Source organism: Mustela nigripes, chromosome 13 (assembly GCF_022355385.1).
Source record: "Mustela nigripes isolate SB6536 chromosome 13, MUSNIG.SB6536, whole genome shotgun sequence".
Classification (NCBI taxonomy): domain Eukaryota; kingdom Metazoa; phylum Chordata; class Mammalia; order Carnivora; family Mustelidae; genus Mustela; species Mustela nigripes.
This window is the reverse complement of record NC_081569.1, coordinates 26,949,242-26,973,655: the sequence shown is the minus strand read 5'-3', so window position 1 is coordinate 26,973,655 and position 24,414 is coordinate 26,949,242. Positions and strand designations below refer to the sequence as shown.

General features: G+C 39.3%; 1 protein-coding gene across 5 annotated transcripts in view; it reads left to right on the top strand.

Moving 5' to 3' along the window:
• The first annotated feature begins 2,386 nt into the window (after nt 1-2,386).
• The window catches only part of UBE2Q2 (ubiquitin conjugating enzyme E2 Q2), a 71,687-nt gene continuing 49,659 nt past the window's right edge, over nt 2,387-24,414 (top strand). The window contains exons 1-4 of one of the 5 annotated variants that reach the window (XR_009399032.1): nt 2,387-2,889; nt 12,526-12,627; nt 16,657-16,761; nt 24,282-24,338. Coding sequence is in view for 4 of the 5 variants with exons in the window: in XM_059371754.1 (XP_059227737.1) it covers nt 2,701-2,889; nt 12,526-12,627; nt 16,657-16,761; nt 24,282-24,338 (453 nt within the window). In the remaining variant the exon portion in view is untranslated. The remainder of the gene's footprint in view (nt 2,890-12,525; nt 12,628-16,656; nt 16,762-24,281; nt 24,339-24,414) is intronic. The other 4 variants (XM_059371754.1, XM_059371758.1, XM_059371756.1 and 1 more) reach the window with 4 other exon arrangements.

Below are 24,414 nucleotides of genomic sequence, written 5' to 3'. Positions count from 1 at the left end.
GATACATTTCTGGCCAATGACACAGAAGGGAAGTCAGTTGGGCAGAATCTTGGGAAGGTCCCCATGTCTTAGGAGATATTGAAGAGATAGTCTTTTCTGACTCTGGATATTGACATAGCTGGATGTGACCCACAAGAACAGCTATAGCTACCTTGCTCTCAGACTGACAAAGAAGATGGAGAGAATCTTCACTATTGATATTATTAAAAATCTAATCAACCAATCCTGGAGCCTGCCCTGACTCTGAACTTCTTATTATGTGAAGTAATACATTTCCTTATTGTCCAAGCCATTTTAAGTCACAGTCTTCTGTTCTCTGGAACAATGTTTTATTTCCAATGCTATGTGCTAGATCTTAAACTTCTTGAATTCAGATTCTATTTCTGACTAGCTCTCTTATGGCTTGACACACAGCAGATGCTCAAAAAATGAGTTTGAGGGGCAACTTGGTGGCTCAGTTGGTTATGCGTCTGCCTCCAGCTCTGGTCATGATCCCAAGGTCCTAGGATGGAGTCCCACATTGGGATCTCTGTTCAGCAGGGAGACTGTTTCTCTTTCTCCCTCTGCCTGCCCCTCCCCGTTTGTGTGCATGCTTTCTCTGTCAAATAAGTAAATAAGATCTTTTTAAAAAGAAGTTTAAAAAATGATTGTGATTTTGATATTTATGTATTTATTTCTGATAAAACTAGTAAAAGCATTTGCAACTTATAAAGCTCTTTATTTACTCAAAGCAATTTAGAGATAAACAAAAGCTTAGATTAAATAACATGTTCAGGGCATTTTACTTCTCAAAGTCATATAGGTTCTGAACAGGTTGTTCCCCTTTGTCTGAAATCCTTATCCATGACTACCATGCCTGTTAGGGTCCCAAGAGTACGGGGGGGGGGGGGGGGGGGGCTGATGGAAAAAGCAAGCAGCAGGCCACTCCAGTGTTTAATCCAGCATTAATGCCAGTATACTACTCTAGTTATTTCTGACTTGGCGCTCAGGCCTGGAACCTGGAACCCCTTCTCCTCTCAGTCCCAATTCATAATGCTATCTCTAGTGCCAGGACCATGAATCCCCATAAATACATCACTTTATATGCAGAGGTGTTTTCCCGGGAAAACGGATCATGGCTTTTTATTAAATTCTCAGGAAGGTCTGTGACTTCCTTAAAGGTTAAGAAGCACTATGATACAATATCTCAGAAGTAAATGAAAAAAGCTTTAAAAATATTCCTCATTCAGGCTCTCTGCTCAGCAGGGAGCCTGCTTCCTTCTCTCTCTGCCTGCCTCTCAGTGTATTTGTGATTTCTCTCTGTCAAATAAATAAATAAAATCTTTTAAAAAAAAAAAAAATATTCCTCATTCAGTGGACCTAATAGCTCCCCCTGTTGTTCTATATTTTGTCATCTAAGGACCAGTAGATCAGGAACCACTTGTAGATCTTGAAGCAGGAGACATATAGGAAGAGAGAACGCAATACCTCCAATCAAGGCCAGTGCAAAAGGAAAATGCAGATCCCTTTGTTGAAATGTTATTAAGCGATGTGCCACAGGTTGTATTAAAAGCTGGGCCTTCCTGATAGGAGCATCCATTCAATAACACTGGGTATCTTCAAAGGCCTCGTTCTAGATGCTGAGGAAACAACTCTGAATAATTCAGACGTTCGTCTTGGGCAGAGACAATTAACAAATAAGAAAAATATCAGACAGTGATAGGTGCTGAGTGAAAAATTTAACATAGGATTATGCGATATAGGGGGACTGGTTGGCTATTTTAGATTGGTGGTCTGGGAGGACCTCTCTAAGATGACATTTGAGCTTAAGACTTTACTGAAAATAGTCCTGCCTCCATGGGAGGTGGAGAGGATTTCCTTAAGCTTGGGAAAGGGGACAAAAGCTCAAGGCAGGAAGGGAAGAGAACCCATGCTTGTGAACCGGTGGCTAGGTACGGGGTTAGCGAAGGTGAAAGTAAGTGAGCCGATTTGCGTCCAAAGCGCTGCCAGCTCTCTGCCACCTCCCATTAGGGCGCCGCCCGGGTCAGGTGAGTGGGTGGCTCGCTCAGAGCCCAGCAGAGGAGCCGCCCCCAGGGACTGGCCGGCGTCCGCAGGCGCGCCGACGTGGCCGGCGCAATAGGCCGCGCACGTGGCCAGCTCTCAGACTTGGAGGCGGAGGCGCGCAGGGCGTCTCCTGATTCTCCAGGTGATCAGGCCGCCGGGCGCCAGGCGCCCCGAGCCTCGGGTCCGAGGGCCGAGGAAAGAAGCAGATGGGCGGGGCGGAAGAGGGCTGGGTCAAGGCGAGGAGGGGGCGGCCAGGCGGGCCCGCGCGCAGGCCGCGTGCACGCGCCGGAACCGGGGCGCGCCGGGGCGGGGAGGGGATGGGGGCGGGGTGGGGGCAGCCCTTTCCCAGGCTGTAGCGGGGGCGGCGTCGCTGTTGCCCTTTTAAGCCGCGGGGCCGTGGTCTCCTGCCGGCGGAGTCGGTTACGAAGAGAGCAGCCGCCGCCCCCGCCGCTGCCCAGGCCGCCGCACAGCCGCCCGCCGAGGCCTCAGTGCCCCTAGCCATTTTTCAGCCGCGATACGACGCGGGCCTCGGCGGCGGGGAGAGGCGGAGCCGCGAGAGTGCGGCCCCAAGCCGGCCCTGTGGGGCGGTAGCGGCCGTGACGGCGGCTCTGGGCCCGGCTCCCCTTTCGCACCCCTCCTGCCGGAGATGAGGGGAAGATGTCCGTGTCAGGGCTCAAGGCCGAGTTGAAGTTCCTGGCGTCCATCTTCGACAAGAACCACGAGCGATTCCGCATCGTCAGCTGGAAGCTGGACGAGCTGCATTGCCAGTTCCTGCTGCCGCCTCCGGCACCGCCCGGCAGCCCGCACTCGCCGTCTCCGCCGCTTACACTCCACTGCAACATCACGGTGAGGCGCCCGGCCTCAGACCCTCGAAGCCAGACGAGGGCTGAAAGGGGCGCCCGAGTCTCGGGACAAAAGGGACTCGGTCCGGTAGGGGCCCCTTGGCTCCCGGGGCCCCGGGCGGGGCGGATCCGCCCCTTTCCTGGGCTTGGGGCCCTGCCCAGGCCCAGCCTTGCTAGCGCGAGGCTTGGGTGGGAGGAGGCAGACGGTGCCTTTCTCCGCTCTCCCGCGGGGCTGGGTTTGGGGCTGCTGGCCCTCTCAGCCGCCTTCTCCGGGCTTCGGTGTGGGAGACCGTGGCGGCCCTTGCCCTCGCTAGGTCGCCACGGCTGCCCACAGCCGACCTGCCCCCGGCCGCGGCGAGGCATGTCGTATCTGGCTTTGGAACCCCGGCTGGGAATTAGGAAGGCCCTCAAGTTTTAACGCCTTACTCTTCAGTGAGGTTTCCTTCCTCTTGCTTATTCACCCAGTTGTTTTTAAATTTGTGTTTAAGGAAAAACTGATATTGAAAAAGTTTAGAATGCAGCCTCTGATGCTGTTTGAATTCTCCCCTCCTTGCTGGCTTTGGCTCCTCCAGAACGTGTTTCCGAAAGGCGCTTTGAACTGGATGGGCAGGTGGTGATACAGGTGTTTGCTTCCACAGCCCCTCTTGTGTGTGAGCCTTTAAAATTATCTGCACCCCAAAGGAGATACTTGTCCGGGTCTTCATACCAGAAAGATTAATTTATGTCACAAAACCAAAAAAGGCAGTGTAAAAGCTCACTCTTTCAATTGGAAGCTCGTTAAAAACCCGGGGCTTGGTAAGGTAATCGAAGTGTTTAGTTTTTTCATAAATGTGTATGATGAAACCATTCCTGAGGTGAAGTTGACCTAGGGTATTGTTCCAGACTGCGGAATAAACTTCTTACAGCAGGAGTCTAGGTGGTAGTTTTATGTTCCCTCCAAACCAAAAGTGTGGTGTCTTTGACTCCTTTTGGTTAAGTCAGTGGGCTACTCAAGTGCCCAAAGTGTTGCTGATCTGGTACCCGAGAGTTTGGAAAGGGGTTGAAGTTATAATAATTGACATTAAAATAATTTCCAGAATATATGGGGGAGCAGTTGTGTATTTTTAGGGCAAAAAAGTACTAGCACTGTACTGAGGAGAGAAGTCATTTATTGAACATCTAAGTGTTCTGTTTTAGGCACTGGTTTTGCAGAACGGGTCAGAGTCATCCCTGTCTTCAGAACTAAATCTTGGGGGAAGAGTTTCATATTACCAAAGGTTACCAAGTTCTGTGGTGTCATTATGAAAGCCAAAGAGAGCAGCTAATTTTGAGTTTGGTGGTTGGGTGGTGCTTCAGAGAAGGCTTTGGTGGGAGGCTGACATTGGAATTGGGCTTTCACAGGTGAGTAGAATCTTGGGAGTGGAAGCTCATTTCAGGCAGAGGAAACGCTATCCAGAAAAGACACCACTGCTTGAGAAAATGTGGTTCGTTTAGGAGTGGACAAATTTTGAGGATATAGGCTGGTAAAGAGAAGATTTTCCAAGAATAGGAAACAGGAATTGGTAGTGAGTATGCAGGAGATTGGCCTGTATGGTGATTGTTCTGGTAGAAACTGGGGTATGGCCAGGAAAAGGAAGGGGTGGTTTCCATAATAGAAAACTGAACTGGTAGGCTGTGGGGAGCTACTGAATTACTGAGGTAAGTTGGAAAAATGCGTTTGCCATCTAGCACTAGGGTTAATTCTCAACAGTGTGTGATATTAGGAAATGCATGTATGTCTGGTTTTGGTTAGGTCAGGTGCTGTAGGGTCGTGGTAGTCTGCCAGAACAAAGAATTACCCACTTCAAATGCCAGCAGAGTCCCCACTGAGATCTGTATAGGAGGCCAATAGGAGTCAGCTACACACAGAATACTGTGGGAAGACCTGGATTAGGAAGTGAAGCAAGGAATGAATTAGAGACACCCAGTGAAAGGAGGATGTGATAGAGACTAGTATAATGGTATTACAGTAGAAACTCCTCAAAGTTATGACAGGTATTATCAGAAGGTAATTATCATGGTGGATGCTCAGTGTATATGAGTGTGTATTAATTTTTTATGGGAAAATATCAAACATATACAAAAGGCGAATAGTGTGGAGAACCTCCATGTAGTCCGCCTCAACAACAATCAACATTTGGCCCACCTTATTTCATCTGTACCCCACCTCAGTGTTTCAAGCTGGTTCCTGACCTGTCACTATAACTATTTCCATGAGTATCTCTAAAAGATAAGACTCTTTAAGCATAGGTAGGTGTTTTGATAAAATCTACGTGGTTTGCTTATGTCGATACCATTTTCTTAGTGGGAAAAGTGCAAAGAAGAAACGGTGTTGGATTACCTGTCCGTTGTGTTTGTGAATTGCTAATCTCTAAAAAGTTATAACTCTTTAAAAAAAATGTTTGATCTGTTCTTTAATTTTTCCTCTTCTTTCCTTATTCCCAGACATTTATTGAGCTCTTCTACATGCCAGGCCGGGTCTTTTCCATTGCTCACCAAGAAGCATACTTAACACAGTTTAAATTTGAGTAAAGGGCACCTCATGAATTGTTTCCTTACACTCATGCATGCCAGTTTCTGGATAATCTTTTAAAGATACTGTACCCCCCTTTTCTTTCAGATTTCTGAATCTGTTTTTCCATATGGAATGTGCCCCTTACCCCACCCCAGTCTGTCTTTCCATGTCTGATCAATCCTCAAGGCTCTTCTAGGAAGTCTTATTCAGTTCCTGCTGGTATTTATTTCCCCTTCCTCCCTTCTATAATCTTTACTATTTACTGCTTTGGTTATTTGTTCTTATGTTCTATTATAATAGTTTTAGACTTTTTTTTTAAGCCTTTTTTTTATTTTTTTTTTTTTGATGGCAGGGGAGCATAGTCTCTAATCATGCTTTTCATCTTCCATTCAGTAAATACTCAGTAAATATTTGTTCTATTTTAGCTGTATTCTGTGTGAACGAAAATCTTAACTGTTGCGTAAGTTAACTGCCAAGAGTTTGTCAAAAGTGCAGAGGAAACATCAAGAAATATTTTAAATATTTAACAAGTCACTGTATAGGAAATATGTAATTTAACTTTATATGAAAGACCATTTTAAGAAGGAGAAACCAGAACAGACGTTTTACTCTTTAGGTCAGGGGAATTGAGCTAAATCTTTTTCTGTTATATAAATTTATCCGAATCTTAAATATTAAGGGACAGAATGCTATTTTCAACCTCAAGAAGGAGTCTTTTACTATTTGTTTTGTGTGAACTCATGATATGAAGGAGTGTCATGCAAACAGATCTAATTGCCAGTTACTGCTAATATTCAGTTATGCCCACACCTGAAAGCAAAGCAGCTTGTTTTAGTAACCTGTGTGGCCTTGTTTGGAGCTAGTATATGCAATCCTTTTAGTCCTTTTGAAATATTTAACATAACTTGGCAACTTCATTTCTCCTTATATGCACTTCTTGACATCTGGCAATTCTTGGTAGGCAATACGTATTTCAGAGTGAACAGTCACCCCCCCCCACCTCTTGTAAATTAGCTGGTAAACAGATAAAATTTTGTACTAATTTTATTGTTTGTGTAACATAAACCAGTACTCTTTTGCATGAGTGGCTATTTGCCAGGCTACTTGTGGTAGCACATTTTTTTATTTTGCTAATTAAATTTCTCTTGGTCATAATCGGAGTCCCCTTTCCCCTCCCCACCTCACCACCAACAGCCAGAATAATAAATGTTAGAGCTTTGAGCTTAGGTGAGAGAAAAGGGTTAATATTATATTTGGTAGTTGGGACTTTAAGCAAATCACTTTTTCTGTTGTGTTTTTCTATAAAGTCGATAATACTTTTTGTCCTGCATGAAAGCTTTTAAAGGAAAGCTCTTTAAAATCATAATGTTCTCTACAAATATGAAATTGATGGTGTCATTTGTGGCTGAATATAGAATAGAAATTCTTTCTAACAGCTTTTCCTGAGAAATAAATCAGTGCTGTTAATTTCTTAATTTTTCATGTTACTAGTCTTGACATTGAATAAACAGTAGCCCCACCAAGGTTATACAACAGAAATCATGAACCAACTTGGTTAAAGAGCCTGAGACCTTTTCTGCCTTCCTGGGACAGATTACCTTTCCAAACTGTACACCCAGAGAATCATTTGGAAATAGCAGAGCCATCATGTTAAGCACGTCAGTAGTCCTTTCAGGCTGGAGGAATCATTGTTTTCATTCATCTGACCAATTTGTAACGTAGAGTAAAATTCCTAGTTATTATCTATCTATCCTCCTCTACCCCCATTTTTATGCCCATCCTTGAAAGAACAGTTAAATGAAGAGGAGACTTAGGTTTCCATTTTATGAATGGTGTATGTCTTAGTAACTTGATATAGTTTTTAAATTTCCTGAGACCCGAAAAAGATAGTATTAGATAAATGTCAGCTAGTTGAGGGCTGGGAATTGAAACAGTCATTGACAAATGTAAAGCATTACTGGAGAGCCAGAGTAATGAAGCAGAGTCCCCTTTACCAAAGCCATTGTAACAGTAGTCTGTGTTCTCTTTCTAAAAGATTATTCTGAAAGACAAAGTACACTGAGAATCAAGGAAACTTCCCATTGGTTTCTGCAGATCAGGTGGTTTGAATCTTCTTCAGCACCTTTTTTTTCTCTGCCTCAGTTAAACTAGAAGGATGTTTTGATTTTTCATTCTGCTTCTGTGGGGGTCTGATAATGTTACTTAGTTGTTTACTTGCAAAATGATTAGCGGGGAGCAATCTCTTTTGGTAGCTTTTTTTTTACCCCAATATCGGAGCATTTAGGGGCACCTGGGTGGCTCAGCCAGTTAAGCTCTGCACTCAGTGGGGAGTCTGCTTGAAGATTCTCTCCCTTTGCTCCTTCTGCATCTCACACCTGGGTGCCTGCATGCCCGCTCTCTAACAACAAGTAAATCTTAAAATGAATGAATGTCAGAGCATTTAGATTCTTTTAGTCTCATTTTCCTCCCCACATTTACTGAACAACACTCTGGAAGAATTACAACTGTTATATTTTTGAACCTTGAACAAAAATGTTGCATGCATCTGTATTCATACAGTGATGAAGTCCTTGGAGATGACCATGTTCTATTATTTGGAAAAATAGAGACTGAGCATTCTGGTAGGCAGTTCTGCTAACTGGTGCTTGATACAGATCCACACATTGGTGTCTTAGTGGATTTGTGTAGAAAATAGACACAAAGTTATTTCTGAATAAGACTCTTTTTTTTTTTTTAATTTTAAATAATCCTTTGGACATTAACAGCTAGAGCTAAATCCTTATGCATATAGGTTATGTCCTTTGAAACTTTCTTAGAAGTGATGGCCTCCCGTTCTTATTGATGAATTGGTTTCTGGAGCTATAATGATTTACATTGTATAGGAACTTTTTTTCTTCCAGGTAAAAGCTTTTATTGAACAGATTGGTAAAAATGTTAGCACGTGTGCAGTGAAATGGGCGTTCTCACAGTCATGGCAGAAATACAAATATCTGTCACCCTCTAGAAAACAATTTGTTTACATAAACCCTCTCTGTTTTGGCTAGAGAAATAACTGACCACCCCAGGCTGGCCTTATGACTTGGGAGCTCCCAGAAGGAGAATTTTAGTCCTAGAGAAGACCTAGATTTGTCTGGCTGAGCCCATCAGACAGCTAATCACCAGGAGTGGAATGGTCTTATAGAGACCTGTGACCAAGGTTTGGGTCAAGGGAGAGATATAGAAAGATGGGAAGGAATTAGGGAAGCTAGTTCCAATGGAACCACATAGGTTAATATATAATGGTGAAGGGATGTTTCTTCCAAGGAAGACATTCTGGGCCGGGCTATGGAAGGTGTAGAGAAGGCAGCTATTCTAAAACTTTTGGAGTCAAAACTTTTATACTGTTTAAAATTGAGGGGCACCTGGGTGACCCAGTTGCTTAAGCATCTGACTCTTAGTTTGGCTCAGGCCCTAATCTCAGTGTGTGAGAATGAGCCCACGTTCAGCATAGGGTCTGCTTAAAACTGATTCTCTCTCTCTCTGCCCCTTGCCCCCTGTAAAATAAATCTGCCCCCCCCAAAAAAAAGTGTGCTAAGGGCCAAGGAGCTTTTTTTAAAATTTATTTTTATTAACATATAATGTATTATTTGCCCCAGGGGTACAGGTCTGTGAATCATCAGGCTTACACATTTCACAGCACTCACCATAGCACATACCCTCCCCAATGTCCATAACCCAACCACCCTATCTCTACCCCTCCAACCCCCCAGCAATCCTCAGTTTTGTGAGATTAAGAGTCTTTTATGGTTTGTCTCCCTCCCGATCCCATCTTGTTTCATTTTTTCCTTCCCTACCCCCCATGTCCACCCCCCAACCCTGCCTCTCAAATTCCTCATATCAGAGAGATCATATGATAGTTGTCTTTCTCTGATTGACTTATTTTGATCAGTATAATACCCTCTAGTTCCATCCACGTCGTTGCAAATGGCAAGATTTCATTTCTTTTGATGGCTGCATAGTATTCCATTGTATGTATATACCACATCTTCTTTATCCATTCATCTGTTGATGGACATCTAGGTTCTTTCCATAATTTGGTTACTGTGGACATTGCTGCTGTAAACATTTAGGTGCACGTGCCCCTTTAGATCACTACATTTATATATTTATGGTAAATACCCAGTAGTGCAATTGCTGGGTCATAGGATAGCTCTGTTTTCAACTTTTTGAGGAAATTCCATGCTGTTTTCTAGAGTGCAAGAATGCAGCTTGCATTCCCACCAACAGTATAGGAGGGTTCCCCTTTCTCTGCATCCTTGCCTGCATCTCTCGTTTCTGACTTGTTAATTTTGGCCATTCTGACTGGTGTGAGATGGTATCTCATTGTGGTTTTGATTTGTATTTCCCTGATGCCGAGTGATGCGGAACACTTTTTCATGTGTCTGTTGGCCATCTGGATGTCTTCTTTGCAGAAATTTCTCTTTATGTCTTCTGCCCATTTCTTGATTGGATTATTTGTTCTTTGGGTGTTGAGTTTTCCCCAATGTCTATAACCCCACCACCCTCTCCCTACCCCCTTCCCCCGTCCCCCCCCTCAGTTTGTTTTGTGACATTAAGGGTCTTATGGTTTGTCTCCCTCTCAATCCCATCTTGTTGCATTTATTCTTTTCCTACCCCTCAAGCCCCCCACGTTGCATCTCCACTTCCTCATATCAGGGAGATCATATGATAGTTGTCTTTCTCCAATTGACTCCTTTCGCTAAGCATAATACCGTCTAGTTCCATTGTTCTGTTTTGTTTTTTGGAACTAGGGTCTAGATGGTATGTTCCCAAACTAGGCTGAAGAATTTGAAGAAGAAAATGCAATACTCGATAAATAGTTTTCCTTAAGAACAGGATTGGTTTTGAAGATAGTTTTTTGTTTAGTCTGTGAATAGGTTTGGGACACACTGAAAAGTAGAGGAATGAGACTACAAAATAAACTATTATTGAATAGACCTAATGATGTCCTTCAGTACAGTTTTTTTTTTTAATTGTTGTTCTTTAAAAAACATTTGGTGACGTGCTTCAAAGACAGTTTCTTTGGCTTCAGCTATATTGTAATTGAGATTATAGTTCTCAAAGCAATGCTTCTTTAATACTGTGTTTCTGCAAAATTGTTTTTCCATAACCAGAACCTAATTATTTGGCAGCTAGTATATAATAATAATGACTTTTTCCTAATCTATAATAGAAAACAGTAGAGAGTAAATGTCTATTAATAGTAAAGCATGTAAGGCTTTTTTCTGTTAACCTTTAAAAATCAACACATGTAATTTTGCTTTTAAAAATATGTGACTATAGCATTTATTGAGAGTACTCCGTTTGCGATCGAATAAAATAATAGTATTTTATGGGTTTTGAATTAGTTGTATATTGCTCTATAACAAATGTAGTAGCTTAGAACAGCAACATTATCTCACAGTTTCTGTTGGTCAGGAATCTGTGCATGGCTTACCAGGGTTCCTTGGCTCTGCGACTCTCACCAGGCAGTAAAGATGTTGACTAGTGCTACAGTCATCAAAAAATGAAACTGGGAGAGAATCTTCCTCCATCCTCATTCGTGTAGTTTTGGTATTACAGGCCTCCTGTCTGAGGGTGGCAGGTGGTCAGAGGCCTCTCTCCATCTCTTGCCACGTAGCTGTGGGCTTCTCCATAGGGAGATGGCTTCAATGAGGGGGTGGGGGTAAGATGAATGAAAGAGCAGGAGAGGGTGAGCAACAAAGAAGTTATTATCTTTTTTTTTTTTTAAGATTTTATTTATTTGTTTGACAGACGGATCACAAGTAGGCAGAGAGGTGGTGGTGGGGGGGAGCAGGCTCCCTGCTGAGCAGAGAGCCTGATGTGAGGCTGCATCCCAGGACCCTGGGATCATGACCTGAGCCGAAGGCAGAGGCTTTAAAACCACTGAGCCACCCGTGAACCCCTAGAAGTTCTTATCTTTTTGTAACCTAATCTTAGGAGTCACATCCCATCATTGACTGTATTTTTGTCTGTTAGAAGTGAGTCTGGGGAGAGAATTATACAAGGCAGTGAATACCAGGTTAGGATGCTTGGGACCATTTTAGAGGTTGCCCATCACAGTGTTCAGGAACATCATTGACCCCTGAGGTGTAGCACACAGATAGTGGCTGTACAAGGAGGATGCCTCTTTCCAAAGCCCAGCTTCTGTGGCGAGTGAAACCTGTATATACCATATGGTCACTATATGGCTGTTTGTTCTGACTTCTAACACCAGCGATATTGAAGAAATAATTCTAATCTCAGTTAAGGAATCTTTTCCTTTAGAAACTATATCCCTCCCTACAATTTGAGAAGGGTTGGAAATTATTAGGAAAAAGGCAAAATTTAATGGGATTGATTTTGCAGGGGGCAATTTTCTAATGGAGAAAAATCTCAAAGTAACTTCTGTAATTACTTAGAACAGGGAGTATAGGGAGTAAGAAGATTTTTAAAAAATAATTTTAGCATTTGTAAGGATTTAAAAATATATGCCTAGATTATACTCCTTTGCTTCACCTTTAAAAATTGAGGTAGATCTCATCTAGATAAAGTTTAGAAATGTAGCTTTATTATATTAAAAGGCAAAGGTAGTATGGTTTAAATTTATAAATTATACTTCAAGGTTGTGAGGTGGTTGTTTTAATTTTTTTGCTTTTATTTTTGAGGGATTTATCCAGGCCATGATTGACCCTTCTTTGTAAAGGAAGGAAGCACATCTTTCCTGGTACTTGAGTACCATTTATTTTTTTCCAGCTTGTGATAAAACCTAACTTTTGCAGTGTTTCTCTTCTATTTTAAATGCTACTACTTATTGGATAAACTACTTTTTTTTTTGCTTGAATTTTAAATGTATAAATTATGTAACATGGAGCAGGTAAAATTACATCATACACTGTTTAAAAAAAAAAAATCCAGAAAAAAAAAAGAACAACTTTTCTCCATGCCTAGATTTTAATGGGTTGCTTTTCTTCACCCTGATATATTTTACTTAAATCCATTGTCATCTTGTCATTTGATGGTATGTTAACTTGCATTTCCAGATTAGTCCATATGTAAATATGTTTAACATAGGTGTCTCTGTAACAGGAATCTTACCCATCTTCTTCACCAATATGGTTTGTGGACTCTGATGACCCAAATCTGACATCAGTGCTGGAACGTCTAGAAGATACTAAGAACAACAATTCGGTGAGAAAACAACCCAACCTACTATTCCTCCCCGCCCCCCGCCCAAAGGACATTGTATGTAGAACTTAAGTGTTGAGAGGTAATATGATATAAAAAAGCCTAACTAATGATTATTTGATAATCTTAAAGGAGCTCAAGACCAGTTTTGTCTGATTTTTGCCTTGAATTCTGTACTACCTGATTTATCTTTATTCCCCATATGCTAAACCTTAATTTAGATGAGGAGTTAGGTCGTCTCTTTTCAACGAATTCTCACTTTAAACCTACCAGACATTTTTAGTAGGGAACACTAGCCAAGGTTGAAGATAGAAAAAGAAAAAAAGACTGAGGTGGATGTGAGGGGAAATAATGCTAGAATGACATCAATACTTGTGGTAAGGAACGGGTTTCTCTCTCACAAGTCTGTAACTGCAGTAATAACTAACCATAGGTATACAAAGAAAATGTGGGGTTTTTTTGTTTTTTGTTTTTTTAATATATGAAGAAGTATAACTTTCCATTTTATAAAAAAAATTTTAGAAATCTTTTATCTTTGATGATAAAACTAAGCAACTACTGTGAGAGTACTTAGTAAAATAAAGGGAAATAATATTTTTGCCTGATATAACCACTATTGACATGGTAGTTATTTTCTATCAGTATTTTTTCCCTTGCTAGTAAAATACGTGGACTCTAATATGTTTAAATAGTTGAGGTTGTATTTTGTATAGTTTCATATCCTTCTTTAAAATTAAGCTAGAATGAAAGATTTGACTACTGTATTCCTAGATGGCAGACTCCATATTACAAACATGTCTGTTACCTTCGTAGTGTTATGTTAGTTTATAAATTGAATGCAGTTAATCCCAACAGTCTTATTTTTGGAGCTTGACAAAATGACGCTAAAGTTGGTTTTAAAAAGTAATAATAAAAAAAAGTTGAAAAAAGTAATGAGAGACTTGTCCAATTAGATATTAAATAAAAATATTATGTACTGGTACTGGACTGGACAGGTAAAGATAATAGAAGTTTAAAAACAAAGTCATGCTATTGAGAATTCAGAATAAGTTAAAATACTCTATAAAGAAAGAGTGGATTATTCTATAAATATCATTGGGAGAACTGACCATCTGGGAAGTTAGAATCTAACAACAGAAGAAATCAGTTTGAGGAGTATTTTAAGAGTAGAGGTTGGTCTGGAGAGCCATGAAGGTTAGAGGTAAAAATAAAAAGCTAGTCAGATTCACATTTCCAGCAGAGGAGTGACAGGACAGGAAAAGATGACCCTCTTAAAAAAGATGGCTGTCTTACTGCTGTCTCCTTTTAGGAGGTTAATTCTAAAAAGATCTAAAGGTAAAAGTTTTGTAATAGTAGAATTGACTGGGTTATTTTTCAGTGTCTAATATTTTTCATCAAAAAATGCTCTTAAAATGAAATGACATAGGACATAAAATTGGGTCTCATTTTATTTTTAAAAAATTAATATATTTACATAAAAGAAGAAAAACAGATTACCCTGTATTCTTATAGTCTCTGCCAGTTATTCTATCACCTAATTTCTTGACAGAATAAGTTGTATTTCCTCACCTTTGCTTTACTTAATTCATTATAATCTGGATCCTGCTTTCATTGTTGCACTTAAATTTTTTATGTCTAGTTGCCAAATCCAAGGAATCCTTTTTTAACCCTAAAATTGACCTCTCTGCAAGAGTTTGATAGTGGTGATTATTCCCTTGTTGAAATATTCCTCCACTTAACAAACATTTACTACCTAAAGTCTCTAATCAAAAGCAGGTTAAATAAAAACTACTGTGTATAGAATAGTTTTATGATAGAATATTACATTGTAGTTAAAAAGAATGCCACTGATCTTTTCATAAGAATGTATATAACTTTCCAAGATATGCAAGTGAAAAGGCAAGGCATAGAATATTGTTTATAATCTGGCCCCTTGTTGTAAAAATTTAAAAAAAAAAAATCCGTATCTGTTTTTTTTTAAATGCATACATTCTCCTTCTGGGTCTGTACAGAAGGTACACCTGTGCTGTTATTAGAGAAACAGAGAGAAGTTTGTTATTTTATTTTATTTTTCTAATTTACTGGCTTCTATGCCAAGCTCTGTAATAAGTGATGGGTACAAAAGTCAAGTCCTGTCCTCATCCTCTGGAAACTAATAATCTTAGGAGAACTTCCATCAGGTTATTGTCTCCTGTTTTTATCTCTTCCTAACCCTGAGGTCTTCCCTGAGCTCTTGTCCCTTAGTCTGCCTCTTTTCATTCCATGCTTTCTCTGAGAAATCTCTTTTACTACTATTACTTAAATCATGGTTTATATCCAGGGATTCCTAAATCTGTTTCTTTAGCTAAAATATATCCCCTGAGTTTCAAATGCATACATCTACATCTACAGGATACATACAGGTATCCTGTAGATCCGGGGACTCTCACTTGGATGTGCCATGGCTGTTCAAAATGATTATATCTAAATTTAACCTTCCCTACCTTGTGGCACTCCAGCACGCCAGTTTTTCTTCAGTAATTCTCTCTGTGATTGTGAGTGGGACAAGATGAAATAATGAAGCTTGTCACCCATGGCTGAACTAGGGAACTAAAAGTTCTTTTTTATACCTTTATTTTCTGACACCTCCCTTCTCCAGACCTAGTAAGTTTCTAATACCTATCCATCTACCTTCTAGATATTTCTTAAATCTTTTCCCACCATCTTAGTTTCTTCTACCCTTTAAATGCTTTTTGGGAAGAGGGAGCGTAGAGTTGAAATTCCTGGAAAGCTATACAACCCTATTTTTCTTGTCGCTTGGTCTGACTTTGCCACGTGCTGCCTCTGCTGCAGCATTCCCATGGCTCTTCCTTTGTCATGGGTTGGAGTGTCTGGGTCTGTGTCCAGGTTACCATTTGTCATCTTCATTATATTCTTGAAACAAAACAGAGCTTATTGGAGGGGTAGATCCATGGTGCCTTTTAAGCTTGAGGATTTTTTTAATCCTGATTTACTGCTCAGCTTTCCTAATTTCTGCTTGTTCTTTTGGCTACTTTGGAAAGTCTTACTCTTTTCTTTTTACTCATTCTAACTCTGTTTCTGTTTTCTTAGTCCTCCATAAACCTGCTTTTTCATCTCTTTTCCTGATCAGAGACATATGGTAAACTGTCCCTGACCAGGTGAAGTAAGTTACCTTATTAGTTCTGGGTAAGGTCTACTAAGTATTGAACATTGTTCTGAAAGCGTAATTCCTAAACACATACATTGAAAACAGCTTTTTTTTTTTTTTTTCAACAGTAAAAAACATGTTCGTGAACATAACTCACCTTGATTCTTTGCTTAAAGTAAATATGCTTACAAAACAATTTGGTTGTAAAAATGGGAACTTAATGAGTTACTCCTTTCAGTTTTCTTAGTGCTTTTTTCACTTTTTTTTTTTTTTTTTTAAACATTTGGGCAGATGCTGAAGAACCTACAAGTGCCAACTCTTTTCACAGGCTTCATCTTATCTTTACCATTATAAGAAGTTTTTAATTTCCTTAGTTTACAGATGGGGGCCCTCAAACTCAGGGAATTAGTTGCTGTATCCAAGGTCTTTTAGATTCCAGGAGTATGTCTATTAGACCACGTTTGCCTCTTACTTTTAAATGAATGACTGGAATGTATAATTTTATAACTCGTGTAACAACACTGCCTGTATTTTTTTGTCGTCTCATTAATGTAAATGTATTCTTGTCTGAAGTCATAAGTTTCCTAAGAAAAGGAGTTGGCAACTGAAAATTCGACAATGTCTGGAGCTCTCCTTCCTCAGCCTTTTTGTTGTCATTCTGCTAGGTATTAGTTATAGGGATTGTACTCAAGCCATAGTGACTTTCTTATACTAGCAGCCCCTAAAAATATTTCTTAAAGACTGTTATTTTATCTGTAGGCTGTAATTGAGCAGTAACAAACTTTTTTCATTTCCTACTGGATTGGTTACAGTAGTCATAGCATTATTCATGTCTTCTAAGGGCTCTTTAACATAATGCTTATTTACTGAAATGTGTTTTGTAGCTTCGTCAGCAATTGAAGTGGTTGATATGTGAACTCTGCAGATTATATAACCTTCCTAAGCACCTGGATGTTGAGATGCTAGATCAACCAATACCCACGGGTCAGGTAAAGTAAAAATTCTCTAGTGTTCAAGAGCTAAAATAAATTGTCTCAAGCAAAAGTATAAACTAGGATGATTTTCCTTCTTAAATTATTTAGAAGTTTAGTCTTGTTGGATTGTTTGTTTTATTTTAGATACTAAAAATAACCTATTTACTCTTTGGAGCTGCTGGTATTTACTATGACAGGGAAACAACTGCCTCCCTCCCCACTACCACCTTTTTGTTGTTGACATTCCTGATTTCCATAACTGTTCCGTCAATTGTTTCTCTTTGCTTATTCATTTACCTTCACCTGGAATGTCATCTCCTTTTAAGCCTATCTGGATTTCTTAAGGCTTAACCCAAATGTTACTTCCTTTAGCAGCAGAAGTGCCCACTAGCTCACCACCACGTCTAACTTTGTGATTTCCAGCTTTACCTATTTAGGGCATAATTTATGGACTTTGTGCTATAAATAAGGACTTAGCTCTTATACAACCCACCTTCCCCCCTCTCCCATCTTAAAACACCATCATACTTAGTCATATGAATAATCATTGTTTATTATTAGGACTTTGTAGTGTAGCATTTTCTATTGTGATATTTCTTGTAGAATTCTTTGTTTTGCAGTGTCCTCCTTTTTATAATAATCCTTAGTTTAAAAAGTGATGTTCTGTACCTTTTCTGTGAGCTCTTGCCTCTTCTGTGGTCTTCCTGTGGTTCTTTTGCACCAGTCTTGGCAGGTTGTCTCTGGACTGGCTGTGTAGGTGTCACCTTGAGATTTTTTCTCCTCTGCTAGTGTGGATCTGTTGTTACCTGATCTCATGTCCTCTTTCTTGCTTACCCTTTCTCATTTTGCCTGTGTACATCCTCATGTAAAATCCTAGTGTGGAATAATACATTTTCTCAGTTCTAACATCTAAAAATATGACCAGACCACCATACTTTTGAATCTTGTTCTGCTGCTTATTAGTTGTATGACCTTGTGGTAATTACCCAAGTACTATGAGCATCAATTTCTTGTTTGTAAAGTGGGGGAAACAGTAGTACCTATATTTGGGGAGGAGCTGTGAAGATTAAATGAGTTAGTACATGTAAGTCATTTAGAGCAATGCATGGATTATAGTAAATGCCCAATAAAGGTTCATTGTTATTGTATTTCACTGTTGCATTTGATTGACAGATTGGATATATAATTCTGGGTTGAAAATAATTTTCCCTCAGAATTTCAAAGACTGTGCTGCTGTCCTTTAGCCAGTGGTGTTGTTTAAGCCTGATGCATTCTAAGTCTTACTCATCTGTGTGTGACTTGGGACACTTTAAAGAGTTTGTCTTGGTGTTCTCAGATATCACAATGGTGTGTTTTTAGTTGTGGATTTTTGTGTTTTTCATTGTTGCTGGACTCTCAGTATGGATGGGTCATTTCAAATGTGGGCTCCTTTATCTTTCTCCTCAGGTAAGTGTTCTTGTATTTTTTTTTCTGTGATAACTCCCTCCTTTCCATTTTCTTTATTTGTTCATTTTTAGAATGCCTCCTAATTGTCTTTTAGACCTCCTTTGCTGGAGCCTTTGTATCTTTTATATTATCTCCATATTCTCTTTTTTAATTTCAAATTCTGGAAGTTTTTCCTTCAATTTTTAAAAATTGGAGAGCATAACTTCTTTGGTTGTGTTTTGATTATTTACTGCTGCTTAACCACTTACCCCAAACTTAATTTATTGTATTTCTCACAATTGTGTGGGCTGATTAGGCTTAGCTGGACAGTTTTGTTTTGCTTTTTCTTGCTGGGCTCACTGCACATTCAGATAGTGGCTGCACCACAATGTGCAAAATGCTTATTTACTCTGCACTTTTCCCCTGGCATCTCATCTTCTTCTTGGATGGACCTCTTTTTGTGGCTTCTCTTTCTTCCAAAAGTTAGGCCGGATTCTTAATTTTTGGCTGCCAAGAGCACAAAAGTAGAAGCCGCCAGGGATTCTTAAGACTTAGATCTGTACCTGGCTCAGTGTCCTTTCTGCTACATTTACTGGTTAAAGCAAGTCATGGGGCCAGCCCAGATTGACTTTGGGAGGGACCATATAAGGGGATGAATGCTGGGGAATGTGGGTCAAGGTCATCTCCAATGATGTCCCATAAATTCTGAGACCCCTTTCTTGTTCTGATTATTCTTTATTCATAGCATTCTGTTTTTGATTTATAGATGTAATCATAAGTGTCCTTAAGATTTTTAAAGATTTTATTTATTTGAGACAGAGTGAGAGAGAGCACAGGTAGGGTGAAGGGGCAGAGAGAGAGAGAGAGAAGCAGGCATGACCTGAGTTGAAGGCAGGCACATAACTGACTGAGCCACCCAAGTACCCCTCTATTTTCTCTTCAGTAAGTTTTTTTTTTCCTTGTTTATATTGGTCTTGTTTTTCTTTTTGAAACTGTTCCTCAAATATCAATTCTATGTTATTCATATTTTTCTTTTTTCTTCCTTTCTTACTCATATTTGAGCAAGGTACTAAAAAGATAATTGAGAGTTCTTTGTGGCCAAGGCTTGTCAACTGATAGCTTTTAAGAGGAATTTAAGCTGACTTCCAACCCCCACTCCCCAGTTTCTATTTTCCGGTGTAATAAAAAATGGGAGCTGGAACTACTTGGTTTCTTTGGACATGAAATTTTCTAATCTCCTGCTTGAGGTAGATCTCTCAGCCTGGGTTCTGCTTAAGAACAGGGGGCAGAGGGACACCTGGGTGGCTTAGTCAGTTAACCATCTGCCTTTGGCTTGGGTCATGATCCTAGGGTCCTGGGATCGAGTCCCATGTTGGGCTCCTTGCTCAGTGGGAGCCTGCTTCTCCCTTGGCTTGCTGATCCCCCTGCTTGTGCTCCTTCTCTTTCTCCCCCTCCCCCCCATCTCTTTCTGACAAATAAAACAAAATCTTAAAAGGATGAAGGTTGAATACTGTGTTTTGGGGACTGGACATGTTCTGTGTACAGACTTTTGGTTGATCTGTTTTCAATTCTATCCATTATTCCTGCTGTCTAGTGTACCAGTGTCTTAGAGTCTAGAGGCTCTCCAGAGTGCTAGGAGACAAATTACTCTCCTATAATCCCCTAACCTACTTTACTTATTTGCTCTATTAATTACCATTCTTCCATTTAGTGGCATTTACTAGCATGCATGAATTGTCTTTTCTGCTGGTAGCCTCATTTCCTTTTTTTATTATCATTGTGTGTTGTATAGTGTTTATTCACTATAATTCTAATGGAGCTTCAGGAAAGAGAGAAGATGGGAGAAGCGTATATATATACACTATGTTCAATTTGCCCGCTCTGGGATGTCTGCAACTTGTGTTTCTCACTTAATTATATATCAGGGACATGGTGTGTGTAGATCTACCTTGTTTTTCATAATTGTGCATGTGTAGAGACATAATTTGTGAATTACATGAAAAAATTGCTAATTGTGAATTCATTCTTATATTCATAATAAATACTGAGCACCTGCATAGGTGGTAGCTGCAGGGACACAATGGATATCATAATACTTTATTTTTGGCTTTTTCTACTTTAAGCGAGATTGTAATGTAGTTTGGTTTGCTTGCTTATTTCCTTTTAGGCTCTTGTTTCATTTCAGTGTCAGAGTTAGTAGTCTCCTAAAATGACTTGGTAAAATTGTGTATTTTTTTTCCTAAAGTCTAGGGCAGTTTATTTATTTTTAAAGATTTTATTTATTGAGAGAGAGCTAGAGAGACCACAAGCAGGGGGTAGGGGGAGAAGGAGAAACAGACTCCCTGCTGAGCAGGGAACCCTCTGCAGGACTCAATTCTGGGACCCTGGGATCATGACCTGAGCCAAAGGCAGATACTTAACCGACTGAGCCACCCAAGTGCCCCCAAAGTCTAGGACAGTTTAAGTAAAATTACAGTTGGGTCCAATTTTGCCTCTCAGGAGACATCTGGAAATATCTGGAGATAATTTTGGTTGTCACAGCTGGCTGGCGGGAATGCTATGGGCATTTTGTGGGTAGAAGGGATGTTACTAAATGTCCTACAATGTCCAGTGAGTCCTGCATGACAAAGAATTATCTAGCCCGAAATCGCAGTACTTCCAAGGTTGAGAAACCATGGTTTAAATAAAATCTGAGCCTGATCCATTTTTCTTTTTTTCCAAGTATTAGTCTTCATTTTTCGCATTTCTCAATTTTAGTAGTTTTAGATTCTTTAAAAAAAAAAAATCACTTCATCTGTACTTTTGAACCTATGGCTATGAAGCTCTTTTCATTTCTCAAGTTGTTTTCTTTGTCATGATTACTTGTCAGAAGCTTGTCTGATTTATATTGGCCTTTTGATAGAACCAGTCCTTTTATTTTTTTAAATCTAATTTTCTTTTCATTTTTGTGTGAGTCTTAACCTTTTTTTGCTTTTGCTTTTGTAGTTTATTGGACCATTGTGATAAATTGCTTTAACAAACATGTGAGAGGTATACATTTCCTTCTGTGTGCTGTTTAACTTCATTGTATAGGTTTTAAGATTTAGTATATTTATTTTCTAAATAGTTTGTATATCCTGTGATTTGATTCCATCCATATTTTGTTCGTATTACTTTGTTATATTTCACAAGAAGTTGTATAGGTGTTGAAAATATATGAACATTAGTGTAATAAGTAGTTACAGTGAATACCTGGGAATTATCACCCAGCCCTGACCCAAGTGAAGAAACAGAATATTGTTAGCACTGGAAACCTTTTGGACGTGCCTTCTAGATAATCATTTCTTTCTATGCTAAACTTTTCCTTTTCCCTTGTTATTAACATATTTATTTGCATTTCTCAACAATATGATTTAGTGTTGACTGTTTTTAAGCTTCATATTAAGAGTCATACTATATGTGTGTTCTTTGTCTTTTGCTTAACAATTGTGTGTTAAATTTATTCATATGTGTGGCTATAGTTCTTTTCATTGCTATAGTTATTCCATTCTTTGAACCTACCATAACAGATCCCTCCATTTGAGTTTGCTATTAGGAACAGTGTGGGGTGCCTCATTGGTGCCTTTAGTTAAGCGTCTTGGTTTTGGCTCAGGTCTTGATTTCATGGTTGTGAGGTTGAGCCCCATGTCAGCCTCTGTGCTCAGAGCGGAGTTGGGTTGACATTCTCTCTCTCCCTTTACCTCTGTTTCTCTCGGTTTTTGCTTGTGATCTCTCTCATTCTCTTGCTGAAAGAAATAAATCTATCTTAAAAAAAGAAAAAGAAAAAGGAAAAAAAAAGCATATGTATGCTACCATGACCATTTTTCTCCAGTTTTATGGGATACCTATGAGAGCATTTTTCTGGGCACATAACATAGAAGTTGGTTTACTGGAGCATGAGGGTCAATTTCTTCTTAAAACTAAGAGTTCTTTAGAAAAAGTTTTTGGCCTTCTGAGGTGGACTTTGGGTTATTTTTAGTTTTTCACTCTTTATGATATGGCTTGTGACTTCTCAGCTCAATTTTCAGCAATTGCTTAAACTTAACCATTGGTGTTATTATGTCTTTGCTTATTGCTGTATCTTATATATCTTATTGCTGTATCTTTGCTTATTGCTGTATCTTATATTCCTACCTCTGAAAATGTATCCCTCAATGACGTCTCTATTTTTATTTCTAGAAAGGATTTCTGGGACTGTGCATGGAGAGTGTTCCTTGAATACTTGGTGTCTGCTTTTATTATTCATTGAACACCTATCCATCTGACTCTGTGCAAAGTACTCTATAGAGGTGCTGAGTATCCAGTGGCAAAGGATATGGTACCTGTCCCAGTGGAACTAGACATTGACTTCGTAACTCAGTCTCTTCTAGGTTCTTTATACTTTTATCTTCTAATATTTATTGTAACACCAGTGAAAAGCCTGATGTCTGGTTCTTCTTTTCCTCTATTTTTTTTTTTTTCTGGAAGTTATATGGTTTTTTTCTCTGTGAAGTATAGGGTTTTACTTTTCAACATTCCTTTGGGTCATTCAGAGCCATTTAGTATTCTGAAGTCTTTCTTTAGCTTGACAACCTTTGTCTCTTGTTTCTTTCCCTCAGTCTTATGGGTAGATAGCAGATGAATATTAGTTCTGGGTATTCCTATCTCCCATTTCCCATAACTCTTCTCTATCAATACCCCTTCCTCTCCCCACCCCCTGTCTCCTTTTCTCCACATTCTAAGGGAATGTTACAGTTTGGTCATCTTCTTAATCATAAGTGTTTTGTTCATTCAAATCCATTGTGCTCTCTGATTCTTCTACTAGGTTTTTTTCCCCTCTTTATCTTTTTTTTGGTGAGGTGGGGGATATCTTTTTCATTTCCCAGAACTGTCTTTTCCTTTGCGTGGTTATCTTTTTTTATATTGTGTGGATACAGTATCTTTTCAAGTACTGCTAAGGATGCCAATTAGATTTTTAAAAATTTTGTTCATTAATAATGCTTTAGTTTGCTTGTTTGACTTGGTGATTTTTTTTCAGATTGCCAGTTTTCTTTAAGTATCTGGTGATACTTGGTTATCTGTTCATTTACAGATGAGATATACCATTAATCACATTATCAATGGTTGCTGTGAGTGCCCTCAGTCATTGTCACTCTTCTCTGCTGTGGCCTCCCCCCCCCCCCCCCGCCCGGTTTGTACACCTATGCTCTGGCAATGGCATGTGAATGGAGAGGTACTGGCAAGCAGACTTTCCAGTTTGAGTTCAAGGAAGAGATGAGTGAGTTAGATTTTGCTGCTGTTTTGAGCTGTATTTCCAAAATGTGTCTTTTCTCTCAGGTCTCCTATATAAGAAAGTGATGCTTACCAGCTGTAGTTGGAACAAATACAGCCAGCATATCTAGAAGGAAAAGAAAAATCCTACTGTATGTGTTCTGTTGTGAACTCTGTTCTGGTTCAGATAACTTGTCTTTTTGAACTCTGCCAAAATTAGGTATGAAGGCCTTTCCTAAAACCCCATCAGATATTTGTGAGTGAGTGGACAATTGTGTATTTGTAAGGATGTTTTCTGTGGTAAATGACATGTTTTAAAAAAGAAAAATGGCTCTTCAATGAAATGGTGATCATTTTATAATTGTATAGTTTTGTGAAATGTCTACTGCTTCATGACACGTTTTACCTTTTAAAATGTAAAAGATTAGGCTTTTCAAAGTTAAGGAAGGATTAGGCTTTTCAAAGTAAAGTAAAAGGTTTGGGATATTTGTTTTAAGTGAAAGGAGCCATTGACTTTATATACATAGCCATATGTGTAAAACGTTTTCTTATTTTAAATTAGAATATTTAAAATTTTTTTCCAGTTCTGCGTTATTGGACTAATTGCCGTTGTTTATACTCAAGGCATCTGTCAAGTTGAATTGTTCAAATTCTTTTTTTTAAAAAGCTGATAAATATTATTTGTCACATCAAACCTGGATTTAAAAGTAAATATTCAACTTTAATAAATTCTGTTAGTTGAACTATAGTGACAGATGACTGATAGTTTGTCCCTGAAGTCTTCTAATTCCTTGATATGTGCTTATTTTGTGGAGCCCTAGCAAATTCTTTTTCTTTTTCAGAATGGGACCACAGAAGAAGTGACTTCAGAAGAGGAGGAAGAGGAAGAGATGGTTGAAGTAGGTATTTATGTAAGAATCACATTTTATAAATACTGTATCTTTTTTTTCCTGTATTTTCATTTTTAAATATTTT